Consider the following 23,727-nt stretch of genomic DNA (forward strand, 5'->3'; position numbering starts at 1 on the left):
CCTAGGATGAAAGCCACGCCCAGAGAGCCAGCGCCGCTCTAGCACACCCCCTCCCGGCTACAGCAGCCACTGGAGCCAATATGGCGGCTGATCACGTGACCCGGGGCAGCCGGATTTCCGCTTCCCGGGGCGACGGGGCGGAAGCGAAGGGAAACGCAATCTTGTCGTGGACGTTAGTCTCTGCCTCCGCTGCTAACGGTAATAATGCTTAGGTTGCCTCTTCTCTTTTCCTCCATCGCTACCCGCCCAAACCCCGGGGTGAGGTTCGGGGCGAGGAGGCTCGCGGCGGCGCGGACACGCCCGCCGGCCCCTGCGGAAGGGACGCTCTCTGGTCGCATCGGCACCTGTGACTGGGCGGCCCCTCCCTCTGTCCTTCTGGGCCTCGAGAAAGGGGCGGAGCTCGGCTCGTCGCTGGGCACTCAGCGGGTCCCGGGCGCGAGCTGTTTTTGGAAGCTGCAGCGCTGAATAGATTCTCCATCCGCTTATGCCTCAGAGGTGAAGCTCGTCCTCCCCCTTATTTGCTCTTCCTTCATTCAAAATATGTATTACCATTTACTGTGTGTCAGTCACCAGATAAACCATGGGGATAAAAAGTGAGAGGAAAAAAAAAAGACACGCCCCACCATGCTTTCTTGGAACTCACGGATTGGTGGGGAGAAAAACATTAATCAGAGAATCACTGAAATAAGTGTAAGATTACAACTTTGAGAATGCTACGAAGGAGAGAGATGTGTTCTATGAGAGCGCACTAGAGGGGATCTGACTTAATCTGGGTGTTAGGGAAGGTTTCACTGAGAGCTGAAGGATGAGAGCTGAAGTAGTAATTAGCATGCCAGGTGTGTGCAAAGCCCTCGGGCAGGAGGGAACATGGTGCCTTTAAGAACCATCGCCCGGTGAAAGGAGATGTACAAACCTATAAAATTGAAATCAGACGCCTCAGGGTGCATAGCTAAATATGACTCTTTATTAAAGAGGTAAGTCTCGAAAAATTTTATCAGCAAAGCAGCCTGGTATTGGAAGAAAATAAGTCCCTTTGGCATTCCAACATGATATGTTCATGTTTCCTAAAGCATCCTGGGAAAGGTAAATATATTCCTCCGTAGCGTTGAAGTTACTAACTCGTACTGTTTTAATTTTCTTTCAGTTCTGTTATGAGTTGCTAAAATCATGGTGAAATGTTGCTCGGCCATTGGATGTGCTTCTCGCTGTTTGCCAAATTCCAAGTTAAAAGGACTGACATTTCACGTGTAAGATTTTGCTATAGTTAAACCAAGTACTTTTAACTATTAGAAGAAACAAAAAAACAGTTCTACTTAAATCTTCAGTTTTTGAACTTTAGTTCCCAAGTCCTTTTTAAATAACCTTTTTAGTTAAATTTGCAGTGGCAGTGATACCTTTACACTTTAATCATTTAATGGTTATGATTCCTGCCAAGGTGTCAGTGGCTGGTTAACAAAATATATCAAACACACTTTTATTACTGTTTGTATTTTTACATACCTTGAAAGAAATTCAGTGTTGTTTACATGTAGTTACTGTCTGAATAAAGGATCCTTGCCGAAATATATTCAATTTAGAAATAGATAATGCTTAAGTTTAAAGACAAAACTTAAATTACAAGTTCAGACCAAAGGTTCTTTAGCTGTATTGCAGATAAATCATTGATCCTAATTTAGTATTTTAACCATTCTCCTGACAACTATTGGAGAGGAGTAATATGATTTGATAATCACTCATTTGATAAAGGTTTATTTTACTGCTTTTGCACCAGCCATTCTGTGTGCTAGAAAAAGATGTTAGCTACTTTGCTAGGTATTCAGAAATAAAAAAAACGAGTTTGTAGATGCCACTCAAGTAAAGTGTCTAGGATGGGCAAATTTATACAGACAGAAAGTAGATTAGAGGTTATTGGGGGAAGAAGGGAAGGGGAAGTTATTGCTTAAGGGATACAGAGTTTCTGTTTGGGGTGATGGAAAAGATTGAGTAATGGATGGTGATGGTTGTGCAACATTGAAAGGTAATTAATGCCACTGACTTGTACACTTAAAAATGGTTAAAATGGAAAATTGTATTTTATATGTAAAGTTGCTACAATAAATTTTTTTTTTAATGAGCATGTATACCCTACCTTATTCCAAAAATGATTTGAACCAGCTTGGAAAATTGGAAAAGATATGGTCATTGCCCTCTAGAGTTCTCAAAATAGTTGTGATCTCCAGAACTCCAAACTCTGCAGCTGTTGTCTTCATTCATTCTCTAAACATTTATAGACATTCTGTGTATTGAATGCTCTATTAAGCAATTTTCTGCTGCTGATAGAAGAAGGAAACTACAGGGGATTCTATTCATCAGGGATAAATTCTAAATCTCTTCAGATAGGAAAAGGCCCAAGTGATATTCTTCATCACCTATAGATCAAAAAACCTTCAATTGTGGCTCTTACTATAAGGTTAAGTATCCATTGAAACTTCTCTTTTTCATAATATGAGAAGAATTGAAATGAGCCATATGGCTGAAGCATGACTGGCAGAATACTCTGAATATTAAACTGTGAGTTATAAAAGAATGAATCATGATGGTTTCCTGAATATTGTAGTTCCCAGGAGTAATAACAAATTAGTTAAAGGTCAATTTAGTCACGGTTAAATTGAACTATATATCAATAGTGTTTAATTTTTTAATATTTTTTGTATTTTTTTCTAGATTTCCCACAGATGAAAATGTCAAAAGAAAATGGGTATTAGCAATGAAAAGACTTGATGTGAATGCTGCAGGCATTTGGGAGCCTAAAAAAGGAGATGTACTGTGTTCAAGGCACTTTAAAAAGACAGATTTTGACAGAAGTGCTCCAAATATTAAACTCAAACCTGGAGTCATACCTTCTATCTTTGATTCCCCATCTCACTTACAGGTTTGTTTATGAGATACTGCTTACCAGCATTACTCGGTTTTAGCCTGAGTCATGGTTTGGTGTTAGGTAGAGTCAAAATAGTACCACTGAAGAACCTTCACAACTCATGTTAACATTTATGCTATTTGCTTATTCATGTGATATCCATTCTTTTGAGTTTTTAAATTTGTAGACTGCTGCTTCAGCTTTTCTAATGTGTAGTAGGAATATTTTACCAGTAGCTGCTCATAAATATTTGTACAGTACTAAGGTTCAGTGAAGTGGACTGACTTTAGGAATTCACATAACTCAAGATTTGTGCCTGAAATATGGAAGTTAACATAAGATATTGAATTGAATGTATGAGTTGGCAGTCCTCCTCACACTGGAGTAGAAGTTAAGAGCAGAGCCACTAACAGGACCAGAGTGTGCTAAGAACTACTTACATGCAAATTTAAGGCCTGGGTAGGATTAAATGGAAGGGAAAAAAAAAAAAAAAAAAGCAAGACTATAACAAAAGAAAAGGGAAAAAAAGGTCAGAAAAACGAAAGGTGTTGTATAAGTAAATTCTAGTTGAATAGTTGAATTCTGTGTTTGTTCTCATACATATTAGTGCCTTAGGTTGACTGCCTTACCCTAGGTGACTTCATATACCTGAAAATGTATTTGCTTCCAGAAGCTATAGACTGATTTTGATTGATTCAAATGTGGAAAACTCAAGGAGCATCTGTGGGTTCCCACAACAATAAAAATGAGGCCTCCATTGACAAGTTGCTCCTTCCTGACAGCTGGAAATAAGGGAAGTAGTCCAGATGCACCTGCTCCCATGTGGTCTTTCTCACTTTCTGCAGTTGGTCATATTGCAGTGCCTGAGTGTTCAAGTAGAGACTGTGCCTCACTTTCTTCCATATTAATAAACATACAATATCATGTGCAATTTCCTCTGAAGGTTTTGTTTTTCCTACCAGCAGGATGTCCTCCTCTAGCTCTAATGTTAAGAGGACCTTAAGAAATGTGGGCATACTAAATCAAATAAACCACAAGTTACTAACTTTCAAAGAACTATTTTCTTATAACATACATTCATTGTAGGAAATTAGATGATAAGCAAAGAAAATAAAAATTAATACTCACATAATCCAGAGAAACTATTAGCACTTTGATGTTCTATTCATTTGAGTGTGTGTATGCATAAATTCATCTAAATTCCTATACAGATGTTTTCATAAAAATAGAATTCCTTTTTTTAAATTTTCTTTTCTTCCTTTTCTTTATTTTTTTTTTAACTTAATAATACCTAACATTTATAGAGTGCTTGCTATGTGCCAGGCATAATTCTAAGCACTTTATGTAATCCTCACAATTCCTATAAGGTAAATACTATTATTCTCATTTTACCACTTGAGGAAACTAAGGCCCAGGGAGGTAAAATATCTTCTTCAGGATCACACTATTGTTAAATGGCAGAGGCTAAATTTGAACCAAAGCATTTTTGATCCATACTCGTAACTATTTTCATGATGTTAAACATTTTTCCACAACAATGGCCCTCAAAATTTAGTTTACTAAGAATTATCTAGAGAACTTGTTTAAAGTGCAGAATCCTGTTCCCCACTCCCAAAGAATTTGATTTATTAATTTTGAGTTGGGGTCCAGGACTCTACACTATTTAACAAGTACCCTAAGTGATTATGACACAGATCTATAGACCACATTATATAGAACATCAATTTTTTAAGTAAACTTGGTTTTGAAGTATAACATGTAGAGAAAAGTGCATACATTGTAACTGTACAGATTAATGAACTCTCACAAAATGAAGACACTCATATAACTTCCCTCAGCCCAAGATATAGAACATTACCAGTGACCCCCCAAAACCTCCCTCACACTCCTTCCTAGTCACTTTGCTCCCAAAGGTAACTATTATCCTTCTGTCACCACTGATGATAGTATACAGTATGTATACAATATGTATTCTGACTTCTGTCCCTCAACATTTTGTTTGAGATTTATCCATATAGTGTGTAGTAGTAGTCCATTTATTTTTTTTTCCATTGTATAAATTATAATTTCTCCATTCTGTTGATGTATATTTGGATTGTTTCCACTTTGGGGCCAGTATGAATGGTGCAACTACAAACCTTTTTTTCTATATGTCTTTTGTGCACTTAAATACATATTTCAGTAGGCTATATGTTTGCATTTCTGTTAGAGGTGGAATTCCTGGGTCCTATGAATGTGTATGTTCACCTCAGTAAGTATCACCATTAATTTCTAAAGTGGTTTTACCAGTTTATAGTTCCACCATCAGCAAATAAAAGTTCCTCTGGTTCCATATCCTTGCCAGCACTTTGTGGTATCAGTTTTCTAGAACATTTTTAATGACATCCTATGTATGAATAATATTTCCCATAATGAGCTTTCACTATTGCACATTTAGGTTATCATCTTTCACTATTTTAAACAGCACTGTGACTAACATTATTACAGCTTTATCTTTGTAGATTTCCTTATTTCCTTGAACTAAATTCCTGGAAATAAAACTGCTGGTTCAAAGATTATGCACATTTTTAAGGCTTTTGGTTTTGTCACAAATACCCAGAAGCCCCCCAGAAAGTTTGTACAAATATACCTCCCTACTAGCTGTACATAAGTGTCTATCCACCCTAATACTTGGTATAAGTTTTCTTTTCAACCTTTGCTATGATTTATAGGTGAAATGACATTTTATTATTTTGATTTGTCTTTGAATACTAGCGTATCTATAATGACTTTTATTAACTATTCATAACAGGGGAAAAGAGAAAAGCTTCATTATAGAAAAAACTTCACCCTCAAAACACTTCCAGTCAGAAACTACAATCCCCAGCTTGTTGGTGCTTCCTCATGTTTTGAAGAATTCCAATCCCAGTTCATTTTTGTAAGTAAAATTACTTACTGAGCTAATGTTGATACTTTTAAGATGAGTATGTCATCTCCATAAGGATCTAACTCTGCAAAATCTTATCTGAAATCTAGGTGTTTAAATATTTGAAATTTATTTTTAAAATGTAATGTCCAAAATGATACTGCATCCCAGGGTCATTATAATTTAAACATGTACAATAATAACATAGCAGTAGTTAATCCTTCAGTTGCATAGTTAATTCAAAGGAAGCTTTCATAGGAATGTTGCTATCAAGAAAATGCGATAATTAATTCCTCCATTTAGGTACTATATTTTCAATATGGAAATATGTATTAAAATAGATGTGGTATTCTTTAAGAACTGTCATACACATACAGAGTATTCAAGCTAGCATTTATTTATTCATTTTTTGGCTTGTTAGTGTTAGAGCCAGGCCTGAAATCCAGATCTCTTTTACTATCGAGTATTGTACCTTAACAATAACTCTTTTTTTAATATCTTTTTTTTTAATTAAAGATGTTGTTGGTTTACAGAACAATCGTGCATAAAATACGGGACTCCCATATACATATTATTAACACCTTGCATTGGTGTGGTGCATTTGTTAAAATTGATGAAAGCACATTTTTATAATTGCACTATTATATTGTCCATGGTTTAACTTAGGGTTCACTGTTTGGGTAGTACAATTCTATGGGATTTTTTTTTTTTTTTCATTTTTATTCTATTACCATATATAATAATTCTTGATACCAGATAGTGTTAATCTTTCAATGTTTTGTCCTTTTACAAAGTTATTTTGGTATTCTTGGTCCTTTGCATTTTTATATGAACTGTAGAACCAGTTTGTCGATTTCTACCAAAAATCTTGCTGGATTTTGGCTAGGATTGTGATAAATCTGTAGGTTAGTTTGGGAAGAATTGACGTGTTGACAATAGTAAATCTTTCAATTCATGTATATGTCCATATATTCAGGTCTTCTTTAACTTCTCTCAGCAGTTTTTTAGTTTTCAGTATACATGTCTTTCATATCTTTTGTCATGTATCTCCCTAATTTATTTCATATGTTTGTATGCTATTATAAATGGTATTGTTTTGTTTGCTGCTAGCATATGGAAATACAACTGATTTTTGAACATGGATCTTGTATCTGGCAGACTTGTTAAACTCATGTTTTAGTTGTAGTAGTTTTTCGGTAAAAGTTATTGGATTTTCCTCATAGATGGTCTTGTTGTCTGTGTGTAAAACCAGTTTTAATTCTTCCTTTCCAATCTGGATGCCTTTCATTCTTTTTCTTGCTTTACTGCACTGGATAGAACCTCCAAGCCTATATTGAATAGAGGTAATGAGAACAGATACCCATGCTTTGTTCCTCATTTTAAAAGGAAGGCACTCAGTCTTTCAGTATGAAATGTGATGTTAGCATAGGTTTTTCATAAATGCTTTTCATCAGGTTGAGGCAGTACCCTTCTATTCCTACTTTGCTGAGAGTTTTTAATCAGGAATGGATATTAGATTTTGTCAAATGTGTTTTCTGTATGCATTGAGATGATTGTATGGTTTTCCTTTAGTTAGTAAGATGAATTATATCAATTGATTTTTAATATTAGATCAAGCTTGCATTCCTGAAATTAACTCTACTTCATGATGTATTATCCCTTTTATATACTGTTGTTTTAGATTTGTTAAAATTTTGTTTAGAATCCTTGCTTCTATGTCCGAGAGGAATATTGGACTGTAGTCTTTGTCTAGTTTTGATAATGCTGGCCTTGAAGAATGAGTTGGGAAATATTTCCTCCTTTTTCAATTTTCTGGAAGAGTTAGTATAGAATTAGTATTATTTCTAACAAAAATATTTGGTAGAATTCCCCAGTGAAGCTATCTGGGCCTAGAATTTTCTTTATGGGAAGGTTTTTTTGGTAGTTTGTGTCTTTCAATGCATTTGTACATTACATCTTACTTGTCAAATTTTTTAGCTTAAAATTATTCATAACATTTCCTTATAATCCTTTTAATATCTGTAGACTCTGTAAGATGTCACCTCTCTCATTCCTGATAGTGGCAATTTGTTCTGTCCTCTTTTGCTGATTAGTCAATGACTAGAGATTTATCAATTTTATTGATCTCATCAAAAAACTAGCTTTCACTGATTTTCTCTATTTTTTTTCATTTTCTACTTCACTAATTTCTACTCTGATCTTTATTATTTCCTTTCTTCTACTTATTTGAGTAAATTTTGCTCTTCCTTTTATAGTTTCTTAAGGTGGAAACCGAAGTCATTGATTTGAAGCTTCTTCTTTTCTAATATAGGCATTTAGTAGTAGTAATTTATCCCTTGCTTTAGCAGAATTCCACAAATTAAATATGTTGTGTTTTCATTTCATTCAGTTCAAAATACTTGCAAATTTCTATTTTTATTCTTTGACCCATAGGCTATTTAGAAGTGTGTTATTTAGTTTCCAGGTATTGGGAGATTTTCCAGACATCTTTCTGTTATTAACTTCTAATTTAATTCTGTTGTCAGAGAATATAAATACTGTGTCACTTGAATCCTTTTAAATTTATTGAGACTTGTTTTATAGTTCAGAATATAGTCTATCCTGGTAATCATTGTGTGTGTACTTGCGAAGAGTGAGCATTCTGGTGGTATTGACTGAAATGTTCTATAAATGCCAATTAGGTCAAGTTGTCTGATAGTATTGTTCAGGTCTTCTTAGGTCTTACTGAATTTCCGTCTACTTGTTCTATCAGTTTCTGAGGCAGGGGTGTTTAATTAAATCCCCTACTAAAATTTTGTATTTGTCTAATTCTCTTTGCACTTGTCAATTATTGCTTATTATATTTTATAGCTCTGTTATTAAGCACATAAACCCTTAGGCTTATTATGGCTTTTTGATAAACTAAGGCCTTATTTTTAAGAAATTACCTTCTTTACCCCTGGTAATATCCTTTGCTCTGAAATCTACTTCGTCTGATAGCAATATGCCCAATCCACCTCTCCTTTTTATTAGTATTATCATGATGTATCTTTTTCCATTTTTTTACTTTCAACCTATTTTTGCCTGTTTATATTTGAAGTGTGTTTCTTTTAGGCAGCATATACTTTTGAGTCTTCCTTTTTTTCCTTTAATCCAAATCTCTCCCTTTTAATTGGTTTATTTAGACCCTTTACACTTAATGTGATTATTGATTTGGTTAGATTTAAATCTGTCACCTTTCTGCTTGTTCCATTTCTTCTTTGTTTTCATTTTCTTCTTTTCCTGCCTTCCTTTGGATTAATTGAATAATTTTTTTTATGATTCACTCTATCTGCTTTTTTGACTTATTAGCTATAACTCTTTGGTGTGTTATTGAAGTAGTTGCTTTTGGGCTTATGGTAGACATTTTAACTTATCAAATGATATTATATCACTTCACCTAAGAATAAGAATCTTACAATAGTGTACTTTCATTTTTCCTCTTCCAATGTTTATTCTATTGTGTTTATACATTTTACTCCTATGTGTGTTATAAACTCCACACTACATTGATATGACCCTTGTTTAAGCAGTGAGTTATCTTTTAAAGAGCTTTAAATACTGTATAAGAAAAATATCTTATGATATACCTAAGTAGTTGCCATTCCCAAGGTTTTTCATTCCTTTGTCTAAATCCATATTTCCATCTGGTATCATTTTCCTTCTGCCTGAAGGACTTCCTTTAACATTTCTTGTATGTCTGAAAAGTCATTATTTAGTCTTTGTTTTTGAAAGATATTTTTACTAGGGATTGAATTCTAGGCTGACAGTTTGGTGTTTTTTTTTTATTATGTTACAGATGTTGCCTCACTGCTTTCTCATGTCCATTGTTTCCGATGAAAAATCTACTATCATACTTCTTTATCTTCTGTACTTAACACCTTCTATCCTTTGGCTGCTTTTAAGATTTTCTCTTTTAATTATTATGTGCCTTGGTTTTGTTTTCTTTATGTTTCTTAAGGGTTTTGTTGGAATTTGTTGAGCTTTTTAATATGTGGATTTAATAATTTTAATCAAATTTGGAAATTTTCTGGCCATTATTTCTTTAAATATCCTTCTTCTATCCCAACTTCTTTCTCCCATCTTTCAGGGATTCTGATTGCATGTATATTAGCTTGCTTGAAATTGTGTCACAGCTCACTGATGCTTTTCATTTTTTTTTTTTTTTTAAATACTTCTTTTACTCTTCTGTGGTTCATTCTGGATTGTCCCTATTGCTATATCTTCACATTCACTAATCTTTTCTTCTGAAATGTCTACTCTATCATGAATTCCATCCAATATATTTTTCATCTCACACGTTGCAGTTTTTATTTCTAGATGTTCTATTTGAGTCTATTTCATGTTTTCCATGTCTCTACTTAACTTTTTGAAAATATGGAATATAGTTTTAATAACTTTTTAGATTCTCTTGTCTGCTAATTCTAACATTTATGTCAGTTCTGGGTTGGTTTCCATCAGTTGATTTATCTTTTATTATGGGTCATATTTTCTTGCTTCTTTTCCTGCCTGGTAAATTTTCGATGTTACACATTTTGGATTTTACCTTGCTGGGTGCTGGATCTTTTTGTATCCTGTATTCTTGAGCTTTGTTCTGGGATACAGGTAAGTTACCTAGAAAGTTTGATCCTTTCAGATTTTGCCTTGTTAGGTGGGACAAGACCAGTGCTCACCCTAGGGCTAATTATTCCTCCCTACTGAGGCGAGACCCTTTTGTATACTCTACCTAATGCCCCATGAGTTTTGAAATTTCCTAGTCGGTCTAGTGAGAATATGCCCTATTCCTAGCCCTCTGAGAACATGGGGCTCTTGTAATCTTTTGTGGTGATTCTTTCCTCAGCCTCAGGTAGTTTCCTACCACAAATGCACTGAACTTACTCAGCAGAATACTCAAGGAGGAACCCTCTGATGATCTCTGCTTAGCTCTCTCGTCTCAAGTACTTTGTCCTCTGAACTCTAAACACCTTGGTCTCCCTATACTGTCTGCAGTGTCTCCTCAACTCCATCTGCCAAGCTCTGCCTGGGTTCCCTCCTTGCCCTGTGGCCTGTAAACTCTCTCAAGGCAGTAAGCTGGGGTGATCATAGGGCTCACCTTGTTTGTTTTCTACCTCTCACAGATCACTGTCTTCCTTGCCTGATGTCCGTTATCTTGGAAATTATGTTTGATATGTTTTGTTTGTGTTTTGGTTCTCTTAGGTGGGAGAGTCAATCAGGTTTCTGTTACTTCATCTTGGGTAGAAGCAAAAGTCCTTTTCACTAACTTTAATAATAAATAACAACTTTTCAAAATTATTTTAAAGTTCCTTTATAAGATACGTGAGTGTTACTTTCCCTCTTTTTAAATGAAAAAAATTATAGTACTCAGCAAAGTAATATACAATCTAATAAATATTGAGGGGTAAAATTTTCTCTTTAAAATTCCAAGGTCAGAGTCCTCTCTAACTTCATAACACCCAACCTGAGGACCTTGCCCCTTGTGTTCCTTCCTGTCATCCCTTGTAAAGAAATTCATCAAAATAAAGTAACTCAGTTAAAATTTTAAAAATTTAAATTTGTTTGATAGGTAAAAATTAAGCTTACCAGCCCCACACTTACAGAACTAAAACTCGATAGTCAGTGATCATGCTGTGATGTTCATAGTAGACACCTACCTCCAGAAGAGAAGTGGTTCCCTTCCATAATATTCTGTACTTCTCATGTATGCCTAGTTCTACAAACAGGAAGGAGGCTGTAGGTAGCCTCAATACTGCTTCTACCTCATCGTCTTCCTAGGTTCTTTAGACCTCTAAATAGTACCAATAAGTAACTTAAAAAAATCTTCTCTAAGCATAGTAAATGAAGAAACAGCCGAGGCCTAGTTTTAAGCTTTTATCTAACTCTTTGTCTATCTTGTTTAATAACTTGGTGCTTATATTTTTAGGAACATAGCTACAGTGTAATGGACAGTCCAAAGAAACTTAAGCATAAATTAGATCATGTGATCAGCGAGCTAGAGGATACCAAGGAAAGTCTGCGGAATGTTTTAGACCGAGAAAAGCGATTCCATAAGTCATTGAGGAAGAAAATCAGGGAATTAAAGGATGAATGTCTCATCAGCCAAGAAACAGCAAATAGACTGGAAGCTTTCTGTTGGGAGTGTTGTCAGGAGAGTATAGAACCAGACTGTAGTTCATGAAATAATTTCATGTTCTGTTTTACCTGAAATTGACATTGGTACAGCTTTTTAGAAAATAATTCTCATTTAACATCACTAAATAATATCTGTCGTTTAGACTGTTTCTTTGGATCCTCTGGAGCAGTACGCATTATGGTCATTATCCAGACTTTTTCAAAGAACTGCGGAAATTTGTGGTAGTTATCATGTTTTCGTGTAACTTGTGACAATTATGTTTCCATAGACTTAAACTAGTGGCAGGTCAGTATTATAAGATATTAAATGGGCACAAAAATTCCACAGGACTAAGAACATATTATCAAATCAGTCACATTGCTATAATAGTAGGAACTAGATACTCCTTCAGCAGCATCAGATTTTCAAAGGAGTACCTTTACTCATATATGCTTTATGGTAAGTACATTGAATTTTACCTTAAATGTATTTTACTATAAAGTAGAATTTATTTATACAAATGTTCATCTTGGATCCGATCCAAGGTGCTTTATTTATCACACTAAAGGGTCTCTTTACAAGACATCCGAGTACTGACCCTGAGAATAGCATGTGGTAAAGATCTCTTGCCTTTTAAAGGTTTTCAGAGCCAATTTAAGAAGACCTACCCTTCACGATGTCTGTTTTTCAGTACAATACATCATTCCTCCTTACTAGAAGTGCTATGATATAAAACCAGAATGGTGTTAAAAACAAAAAAGCATCATAAATCTGATTTTTAAATGGTTGATTACTGTCACAGTTCTCTTGAACATTGTTTCATGACTATTATTTCATCATGAAGGTATATCTTTAAAATCTGAATGCTATTACTAGCTGAATACTTTTATTATTGTTTTGTATTTTACAGAAGGTTATTGCTGGCATTTAAAACATACAAAATATAGAAGAAAACATTGAAGATTAGTGTTTGTGGCACTTCCAAATGCAATAGGAATTAGACGAAGGGTTATAATATTTCCTTTTAATTAGGAGAGTAGATTACTGTCCAAGGGCTTTTATTTAGAGAAATAGTTAAGTAAAACAGCAGCTTTAAACTAGTTTCTTACTGAATATTTAAAAGAATAACTCTTAGTTATTTTCTGATTGGTCCAAATGTTGGAAATAGGCTTTTCTTCTGATTTCTCACTGAAAACAATTGAAATAAAGGGTCATAAATATATGGATTAAAAAGAAAATTATTAGCCAAAGCCACATTCTACTTTGAAACATATGTACATAGACGAACTTCATTAAGAAGTCCATGCTATAGTAGTTAGAATTTGAGTATTGGTTGATTCAATGTGTATTAAATCTAGAAGTTAATTGCATTCCATGCTAATTTGTTCATTGTAGTTTTATTTGTGATGTATTGATATCAGTAAGGCTTTAGTCACTTGAAGTTTTTGTATTTAAGAATTTTCTAAATTTTAATGCGTGTAATATTTTTATGTACGATTCCAAACCTTCCCTCTAAATGAAATTTTTCCCACATTTAAGAGACCAGCATTATGCTAAGAGGAAATCACTTAGGTCATATCTATTTAATAACTTAAAAAAAAAGCTCTCCATAGCTATCCATTATTTCTTTTAGTTATCATTTAGTTTGGGATTTATATTGGACACCCTAATGGGAAGTTTGGGTATGATCTTAGTTTTTATGGTACTATAATATAGATGGAGACTTTTCCCTCACCGTATTTGTGAGTATATAATTAATGTAATTCAGTTCATGGAGAAAAGTAAGAGGATGGATACAAACAGAATGTATCCAAAGTCTACCTCTCTACTATCTGGTTTCCAAGAGGATAATCACAGTTTCTGCCACTATCACAATTGCTAGAGTCAGTTTTGCTACTTGTGTTCACAGTGAACTTGGCCGTTGCTTCTTTCTCATTGGACCTGGTAATACTGAAAGATAGGTAATTGTGGGAAAAATATTGGCATCATCAAGGAGAAATGATTACCAATAGAAATGTAACCAAAAATAGGCCCCTCCCTGCCTGCCTCCCCAAACAAATGCCTGAACACAGTATATTCTTCAGTCCTCGGTTCCCAGGGATTCCAGCATCGTCTGGGGTAGAACCCATCCCACCATCCAGAGGCTCCACAGGCAGCCAAGACTGACCTGAGGATTTCACTTTGCTTTAAACATTAGAGTGGCTTCTGGATCCTGGAACAAGCTAATATACCAGTTCAACCTCAGAACCAAACCAGCCAAAGAGGGTACAAAAGACTTGACATGGCATTTTTCTCTATATCAAGTTTAAATCTGAAAATAGACTTGGTTTCTAAAGATAGTCACAATTATACCACAGTCTTTAATTTGAAAAAAGGATGAACTGCATTAAGTATATTTAGTTTTAACAAAAAATTAAAATTATTATGGAAATAATTGAGGGGTGAAGAATAAATTATATATTTGCAAAAATAAAAGATTTTCTTCAGTAAAGTATTCTACATGGTTTTTACCTTCAGTTATTCAATAAAATGAGCAGTGAAAAATGAAGAAAAGAGTATGTATTCAGTGTTTTTGCTTTAATTTCTTCTGCATTGTTCTCCTTTCTCATTAACTAATTTCATAGAATCTGCTCAGTTAGATGACCCAGGTCATCTGCTTTCACCACAGTATGGACCTACTGCAGAGCCCTTCCCTGATGTGGGTGCCACTCAGAACCAGCAGCCTTTCATGTAACCCAGTATATAGGTGCAGGCAGTATTCCCAGGTCCGAAATATGCTTCATAACCCAAAGAGGCCTATCAGATACTGTGCTTCTTTCTTTATGGTGAGACATGCACATTGTAATAATTTACTCTTAGCTTAAAGGGGCTGTCCTAGCATGCCTCAGATCCCTGGATACCTGTCAAAATTTTACTGATATGGTGAGCCCTGAATTTCATAGGTTTTCTCTCTCACTCACCCTCTGGAGCACATGTGCTTTATCAAGGCCTCAAATTTACTAGTCACGTCTTCCTCATGCCATTGGATTAACATAATCATTGATAAAGTGAACTAAGTGACATTCTGTAGACGTTTTTAGAACAACTCATTTTAAATGTAGTAATCCATTGAGTGTACTACTTTCTAAGGCCTATACACTATTGTAAGGGATACAAAGATGAATAAAAGGAAAGCATTCACAACCTACAGGGAAACACAAGCATGTAACACAAATAGAAGTGAACAGTATGGCAGGGACTCTTGCAGTCAGAGTAGGTGAGGAGACTATGAAACTAACAGAACCTCAAAGTTCCATAATAGAATATCAGTGTGTGTGTCAGTGTGGGCACTTTTACAATTCTGTCCCAGGACCTGGATTCTGTTAGAATCCTACTCAGATGAGAGAGTAGGGGACCAAACCACTTGGAAGAGAACCAGACAGACTTAGGTTCAAATCCCACACCTGCCATTTTATTACATATGGGGCCTGGGTCAAGTTACTGAACTTCTCTGAGCATTTACAATATAGAAACAATAACACCTTCCTCACCCAGTTGTGGCATAGACTTTAATTATATGTAAAACCTAGACCATACAATGGGCCTTCCATAAATCGTTTAGCTATACAAGCGTACCTTGTTTTATTGCACTTTGCTTTATTGTGCTGCATAGTTATTATATTTCTCAGAAACTGGAGGTTTGTGGCAACCCTGTGTTGAGCAAGACTGTCAGCACCATTTTTTCAACAGCATGCTCACTTCATGTCTCTGTGTCACATTTTACTAATTCTTGCAGTATTTCAAACATTTTCGTTATTATATCTGCTATGGTGATCTGTGATCAGTGATCTTTGATGTTACTATTATAATTGTTTTGGAGCGCTACGCACCATGCCCATATAACACAGAAAACTTAACCGATAAATGTGTGTGGTATGTTCTGACTGCTCCACTAACCAGCCATTTCCCCATCTCCCTCCTTCACCTTGGGACTCCCTATTCCCTATTCCCTAAGACCCAGCAATACTGAAATTAGGCCAATTAATAACCCTACAATAACCTCCTAGTATCCAAGTAAAAAGAAGAGTCTTCATAAGGCTATAGCTGCCTTATCCTCTGAGGGATCTGGGTGAAGTAAATTGAAAACTTTCTGGAAAGAATTCACCAATGTGGATGCCATTAAGAACATTCATGATTCATGGGAGGAGGTCAAAATATGAATATTAACAGGAGTTTGGAAGAAGTTGGTTCCAGCCCTCATGGATGACTTTGAGGGGTTCAGGACTTCAGTAAGGAAGTAACTGCAGATGTGGTGGATATAGCAAGAGAACTAGAATTAAAAGTGAAGCCTGGAGATATGACTGAATTACTGCAGTCTCATGATAAAATTTGAACATATGAGGAGTTTCTTTTTATGGATGAGCAAAGAAAGTGGTTTCCTGAGATGGAATCTAGTCCTGGTGAAGATGCTGTGAACATTGTTGAAATGACAACAAAGGATTTAGTATTTTACATCAACTTAGTTGCTAAAGCAGCAGCAGGGTTTGAGAGGATTGACTCAAGTTTTGAAAGAAGGTCTACTGTGAGTAAAATGCTGTTAAGCAGCTTTGCATGCTACAGAGCAAATGTTTCATGAAAGGCAGGGTCAGTAGGTGCAGCAAACTTCATTGTTGCTTTATTTGAGGAAATTGACACAGGCAACCCAACCTTCAGCAGCCATCAGTCACCCTGATCAGTCAGCAGCCGTCAACATCAAGGCAAGACCCTCCATCAGCAAAATGATTACAACTCACTGAAGGCTCAGATGATGGTTTAGCATTTTTTAGCAATAAAATATTTTTTAATTAAGGTAAGTACATTATTTTTTTAGACACAATGCTATTGTACACTTAATAAATCACAATATAGTGTAAACATAATTTTTTTTATGCACTGGAAAAACAAAAAAATTGTGTGACTTGCTTTATGGAGATACTTGCTTTATGGTGGTGACCTGGCACCGAAACCATGATATGTCTGATGTATGCCTAGATTCGTTAAATCTTATCCCAGAATCACGAGAAAAGGAGAGAAGAACAAGAAGGAGGGCAGAAAGAAGGGAAGGCATGTAATGCATTTGATGAGGAATGATAGTGCTGTCAGCACCAGTGGCCAGGTGGGATATTGTCTTAAATAATCTTCTCTGTCCTAGGGCAGCTCAAAAACAGGCAAGGCATATTGTCCCATTGAAAGAGAAGATTTTATTTAATTGCCATCCTCCTCTTCAGCCTCCCATCCCAACTCAGACAAGCCATTTACTCCATTTTAGTTGCAATTCTCATTCATTCATTCTTTCATCTTTAAAAAGCACTGTGCCGGTTTGGATGTATTATGTCCCCCAGAACACCTTGTTCTTTGATGCAATCTTGTGGAGGCAGATACATTAGTGTTGATTAGGTTGAAACCTATTGGTTCAGTGTTTCCATGGCAATGTGACTCAATCACCTGTGTACAGGACCTTTCACTGGATTATTTCCATGGAGGTGTTGCCCCACCCATTCAGGGTGGGTCTTTATTGGATAACTGGAGTACTTTAAAAAGAACCACACAGACTCAGACACAGCTGCAGCTTACAGAGACATTTTGGAGAACACAACCTAGAAGCAAACATATGCCTAGAGAGGAACATCCTGGGAGGAAGCCGTTTTGAAACCAGAACTCCAGAGCAGACGCCAGCCACATGCCTTCCCAGCTAACAGAGGTTTTCTGGAGGCCATTGGCCATCCTTCAGTGAAGGTACCCAATTGTTGAGGACACTTTACGACCCTTAAGACTATAACTTTGTAACCAAATAAACTCCCTTTATAAAAGCCAGTCCATTTCTGGTGTTTTGCAAAACAGCAGCATTAGCAAACCAGGACGAGCACCTTTGACAGTGCTATCAAAAATGTGGTTCACAGACAAGTATACAAGTTAGGGAGCTTGCACCAGAATGTAAATCACAAAACATGGAAATGTAATTCAATATTTTTTTCATAGCAAGATTTTCTCAATGAAAGAAGCAGGGTGTTTATTCACATTCATGAACAAGCTCCTTTTCTCATTCTGGACCAGTAAAAAGGAGTTCACAGACCAGCAACTTTGAGTAGCATGTCTTAGTGTCAAGGCACTTACTAAATAGACAATCTCTGAACTAACTTTTAACTCCATGGTTTGTGGCCTATTGACAGCAGAGGCATGCCTGACAGATCAGACAGAAAATAAACTTTCCAGATCTTTGTGGTAGAGCTTATGCAGTTGAAATGTAACATCACATCTGACTCAGCAGATCTGGGCCTCATACTTTTTTTAAAAGAAGTGTTTTATCAAATAAAGTAGTCAGCTTTACAGGGTTGTGCAGAATGCTAACCACAAAAGTAGTGATGAGTACCTTGTAGAGACAGGCATTCTGCTACAGACTTGCCAGTAAGTATATACAACATGCAATTTAAATAAAAATGAGGTTTTTTGTTGCTTAAAAGAGGTAGATTTTATAATGGTACAAAATGTTACCAGGGCGATACAGCTGAAATCTTTTAGATTGTTTTAAATTTTTAAAACACCATAACACTTGGGTAGATGGGTCTTACAAGTAGGGAGTGACTTGATTATTGCGATATACAGTTAACCTTTCTGTGGCCCTCACCATTTTCTGACCATATCTTGTTAAAAAGATAGGAAATGGTTTTAACCAGCAATAAAATATGGCTATCCAAAGGATGCTGTGAAATGTCCAACAAGTGCTAAATGGATAAATGCACCTGTACAATGAAATGAAACAATAAGCAGCAATTCAGAAGAAAGAGATCAATCTATATTCATTGATATGGAAAGAAAAGACATTTTAAAGTGGAAAAAAAGCAATTTGAAAAGCACCTCAAAACATTCTCCCTTTTATATGAAAAAATTTTAACCCACCTACAAAACTAGTTCTAAGTATACATGTTTATGTATATAAATTGCATAGGAAAAGGAATGGAAGGATACTTGCTAAACTGTTAGAAGTGGTTACTTCCGGAGAGGAAAGTAGATTCTTCTTGTAGAAGAAAGATAGGGGATAGGAAGTGAAGAAAGAAAAGTGGGGAGGAAGAAGAAAGGATGGAGGAGGAAGAAGGAAAACAAGCAGCGATGAAGGGAAAGAAAGTTTTAAAAATTATAACAGCATTCTAGAAATTTACATTGAAACCATTTCATCTCTGGAAAAAAGGGAGGGGGTAGTTCCCTGTTATTATTACCTTCGTTTTCTCCCTGGGTCATTAACTGAAGAGGGACCCAGGTCTGGAATTGCTACTGTTTCCTGCGGGGGGGGGGGTTTGTTTTTGTTTTTTTTAAAAGCTCTTGCTAAAAGCCCTGCCATTTTAACTATTATGATTTAAAGAAACCACTGTCTGGGTAGGTGTTGTTAAAAGATTTTAGTTAGCTTGCCTGCACTGGGCAACTAACGGAACCCTAAAAATAATCACCTCTGTCCCTTCTTGAAAATCTTCAAATACAACTTTCCTTCTGACTCAGTATCTCAGAAAACTAAAGGACATGACTTCAAAGTACTGATATAGGAAAGGTGTTGCATGCTGTCATAGAGCTTTTCACAATTTTCATGAATCTTCATATTTCTGCCCTTTGTTCTTTCACTTTGAATATCCACACTCAAGAGGAAAGCCTGTCCAGAGCAGAAATTATTTTTCAGTAATAATGATAGTTAACATTTACAATGTGCCAATCTCTATTCGTGTTTAAATTTTAATCACATTTAACCTCACAACAACCCTATGAGGTAGGTATTATTATTATTATTTTTCATATGAAGAAATTAAACAGGAAAAAGATCATTTGCCCAAGGTCTCACAGCTGGTATAGGTTAAATTCACTTATTAAAGAGCCACATTGTTATCAACTGATCTACATCGCCAGAGCCAGAGCCAGAATAACATTCACTAAATGTTGAATTGCTGTTGAACACTGATAACGTCTGAAAGTCAGATTACCATCATTCAACTCAGAAGCACCAGTTGGGGCATTTAGAGGCTGAAGGATCGAATGTGTGAACTCATCCTGTGTCTGAAGCTGGGAAAAGCCCATTGTTACTCATTACCACAATCCGGTTCTATCTAATGCTACTGCCAGCCACTCAGAGTGAAGTCACTTTACCACATACATAGCAAGACATTTAAATATCCATGGATTTTACCTTCAAAGGAGTCTGTCTAGTCATCTGGCTTCTCTCAGCTCTCAGGAATAATAATACATAGAACGAGGACAGATTGGTCCCTAATCTCTGCTAATGCTTTACCCAATCACTGAAACTGACATAATTTTCTATTCCATGTCTACATCTATAGTCTTTAATCAAATACAAGTGTATAAATGTTAATAGGTCTTCTTTCCATGTAGCAAGCAACACTAGACAGAAAATAGAATTTTCATTCTCTGTGTAATTTGCTAGTACAGACTATGTTGCTAATATTTCAAAATTAGTTTTAGCAAACTGCATGTAATGAATGCACTGTTCATTAGCTTCAGGCACAGCTGGATCCAGGGGTTCAAATGATGTTATCAGATTCTAGTATCTCTTCACTCTGCTTTTATCAGGTAGGCTCTCCTTTCTTGCGAGTGTATTTCTTCACAATTTCAAGTGCAAAGGCAAAATGTGATTCACTTTGGAAGGTGAATCTTCGAAGCAGTGTCCCACCCACTCTCTCCCTGTGAACCATTTTCTTCCCACTGTTCCTGTGAGATCAGTCCATGTTGCTCTTGCCCTTTCTCAGAGAGAACAGAACAAAAATCTACAGGGGGAAGAAGGAGGGTGTGTATATATATCATGTATTTTTGCATGATTTTTCTGTAAACCTACAAATGCTCTCATAAAATTAAAAAAAAAGAATCTATACAGGACGATTCAAAAAAAGTCCAAAAAAAAAGGTAGAGGATATAATAAACTCAAATGCATCCATCCCAGCTTTAACAATTACCGACTTATGGACAATCCTGTTCCATCTATAGCATTACTCATGCCCTACCCCCAGATTATTTTGAAGCAAATGTCAGATATCATTTAATCTGTAAGTATTTCAGCATGTAACTCTAAAAGGTAAGAGCTCTTTTTAGACAAAACTAAGTACCATTATGACCCATTAAAAAACCTAACACATTAAAAAACCAAACCCACTGGTTTGGTACTTTGTTTTTTTGAATAGTTAATATCAAATATCCAATAAGTTCACATTACCCCAATTGTCTTATATAATTGTCTTTTTTTTTTTTAATGTGTTTACTTGAAACAGGATCCAAATAAGGTCCAAACATCAAAATTATTTGATAAATCTCTTCAGTCTCTTTTAAATTATACGTTCCCCTTCCACCTGTTTTTGTTTGTTTTGCCTTGAAAAAAATGTTTAACAAACCAACTCTTTCATTCTACAGTAGACGAGTGAATTTTAAGGGTACTTTCACAGACCTTTTACAACAATGACTTAATGGCCAAGGTATCAAAGCACACCTAGCACCACAATTCTGAGGCCAAATGTCTGGGTTCACAGCATGGCTCTCCACTTATTAGCCAAAGGAGTTAACCTCTCTGTGCCTCAGTTTTCTCCTCTTTAAATTGGGGGTGACATTAGTACCTTCCTCATTGGGTTGTTTTGAGGACTAAATGACTTATATTAAGTACTATGCTTAGAATAGTACCCAACACATAGTAAATGCTATTTTTTGTTTTATATATGAGGAAAGGGAGGGACAGCAAGGCTGACTGGTCCAAGGTCTCATAGCTAATTGATAGCAGGACAGGGACCAGAACACTGGTTTATCCCACTGGTTTGGTACTTTGTTTCAAACTGTTGATAAATGCTGGCTCTCGGGTCCCAGGCATCCCACTGACCCCAACTGGGTTGTTGTTGCCACTCTGTTGTTAAATCACTGAGGCAACCTTAGCCACCTGCTCCAGTCTCCTGATCTGCAAAATAAGGGGGGTGGAGGTGTTGCTAAGGTGCCTGAAATCCCTTTTATGAAAAATCCCAGCAGCAGATGTGCCCTAGCAAGCCTTGCAGGGAAGTCATCTGGTCACCTCAGAGCAGCACTACCAAATGAGCTCCAACTACAGAATCTTTAGATCCCCCAAAGGAGCATGTGACTCTGGTCCTTCCAACAGAGAACCCTGAGTCACTCCACAGCCTCCAAGCGATAAGCCTCCATAGCGCCACCCCATAGCTCCCTGAGCCTGACTCAAGGGGCAGGCCCAGTACCCCCACCACTCCCCACACTCCCTGACACATGTAATCCTGGCTCACAGTGGCTCTAATGGAAGCTTCCCTGGACTACTGTCTGTGGCCAGGAGAGGGAAATGCCTTTCCAGGGCAACGTCAGCAGTTTCTGCCCAGGAACGGAGACTAGCCAAATCTGACATAAGAGCAGCTCACCTCTGCTTCTCTAAGAAGCCATGCAGCAAAAGGGGGCCCTTATCCCAACACGACTGCAGACATGGGAGAGGCAAGGTGAAGCCGATCCATTCCTCGAGCAGACATTCCTGTGGGTTCTTGGGGATGTGAAAGGCAGTTCTGCAGAAACGGCCCTAAACGCTGCAGATTGACGGCTAGAACAGAGCTGTCTTTCTGAACATTGCTGGTCCAGAGCTGGTGATGGCAGGTTTTTAACTCCCTCTCAGGCTGCTAGCTACCGTTTCAATTAATACAGAAAGATGGCTTGTGGTGTCTCAAATTGAGCATCTGCTATAAATCACTTACAAAAACTGTTTTCATTGTGTTCAAACCCAGTATCCACAGGGTTTGAGTGCCCTGAATTCTAAACACATTTTAAAAGAACAAGGGACAGAGAGACCAAGAAGGTGGAGCAAAGCAGGGAGATCATTATGAGATTCTCCCCCAAAATACAGATGTTCAGCCTCCGGTTGACAGAATATTCTGAGAGAGGAGGAGGGCTGCTCTCATCAGGCATCTTTCCAAAGTAGATGAGTTAGAGGCAATTCAATGCTTACAGACCAGTCCAAAATTCCTAAAGTTCTCCCACACTTCTCCAATCAAAGGGCACTTGGCTGTACCCTCTCTTACCCATAAACATTCAGGTTCTTATTCAGAAGTCTTTGATTTACTAAGTATCTTCATATGTGTTTGTCCACTAAACCTGCAGAACAGCACATGTATGTGTGAAAGTGAGAGAGAGAAAAAACAGGGTGCAAGTAGGGAGAAACAGAAAGGGGTGAAATTGCCCTGAGTACAGGGCCAAAGAGCAGGAGGTGGCCAAGAGATAGAGACCTCTGGATAAAGCCGCTTCTTCTTCCTCCCTGACAGGCTTGCTGGACACCAAGGTGCCTGAACATGTGTTCACAGGCAGAGACCCTCAAGAGAGACGGCGGGTTTTGCCTTCACCTCTCCTCTCACCCTTTCTCACTCCTTCCTCCACGGACATTCGTTTACTCATTTATTCTAAATGTATTTACTGAATGCCCATTATGTGCCAAGTACTGAGGCAACAACTGTACTAAAGCCTCAGGTCTTGTCATCGAAGGTCTCAAAGTCCAGAGAGGGAGACAGATGCAAAGCACAATTCCCATACGAGGGAAGGACGGGGCAAGCCAGGGAACCCAGAGCCCGTGTGGGTCACCAGGAACTGGGCCTCACTCACCTGTTTACCTCATCTTTCTCTCCTGTGATCAGAGCTGCTCTGGGCACGAGTCTCCCTGCACACCACCAATCAGGCTGCAAGCCAGAGCCTTCACTTTGCCCAGATATGAAAGTCTCACTTCCCATGTTCTGCAGTTTCATGATACTCACCCCTTAGATACCCATC

The 23,727-nt window shown here is 36.9% G+C and overlaps 2 protein-coding genes across 4 annotated transcripts in view; one reads left to right on the forward strand and one right to left on the reverse strand.

Moving 5' to 3' along the window:
- RCHY1 (ring finger and CHY zinc finger domain containing 1) overlaps positions 1-23,727 on the reverse strand; it is a 109,714-nt gene that overhangs the window by 26,616 nt on the left and 59,371 nt on the right. The gene's annotated exons all lie outside the window — the stretch shown is intronic.
- On the forward strand, positions 118-14,438 carry THAP6 (THAP domain containing 6). Of its 3 annotated transcripts, none has more exons than XM_037829992.1 (5): positions 118-198; positions 1,145-1,247; positions 2,704-2,911; positions 5,688-5,813; positions 11,740-14,438. In XM_037829992.1, exons 2-5 carry the CDS (start codon positions 1,168-1,170, stop codon positions 11,992-11,994), a joined length of 669 nt encoding a protein of 222 aa, XP_037685920.1. In that variant the 5' UTR covers positions 118-198; positions 1,145-1,167; the 3' UTR covers positions 11,995-14,438. The 3 variants fall into 3 exon arrangements, with proteins under 3 accessions (XP_037685920.1, XP_037685921.1, XP_037685922.1); XM_037829993.1 differs by lacking the exon at positions 118-198 and adding an exon at positions 226-495; XM_037829994.1 differs by lacking the exon at positions 118-198 and adding an exon at positions 748-974.

This window comes from Choloepus didactylus, chromosome 3, assembly GCF_015220235.1.
Source record: "Choloepus didactylus isolate mChoDid1 chromosome 3, mChoDid1.pri, whole genome shotgun sequence".
Taxonomy (NCBI): Eukaryota; Metazoa; Chordata; class Mammalia; order Pilosa; family Megalonychidae; genus Choloepus; species Choloepus didactylus.

Excerpts from the sequence above, each read along its gene's own strand:
- THAP6 (XM_037829992.1), top strand. The coding sequence starts at position 1,168 with ATGGTGAAATGTTGCTCGGCCATTGGATGTGCTTCTCGCTGTTTGCCA. Across the intron at positions 1,248-2,703 it reads AAAGGACTGACATTTCACGT|ATTTCCCACAGATGAAAATG; the intron begins GTAAGATTTTGC and ends ATTTTTTTCTAG. Across the intron at positions 5,814-11,739 it reads TCCAATCCCAGTTCATTTTT|GAACATAGCTACAGTGTAAT; the intron begins GTAAGTAAAATT and ends TTATATTTTTAG.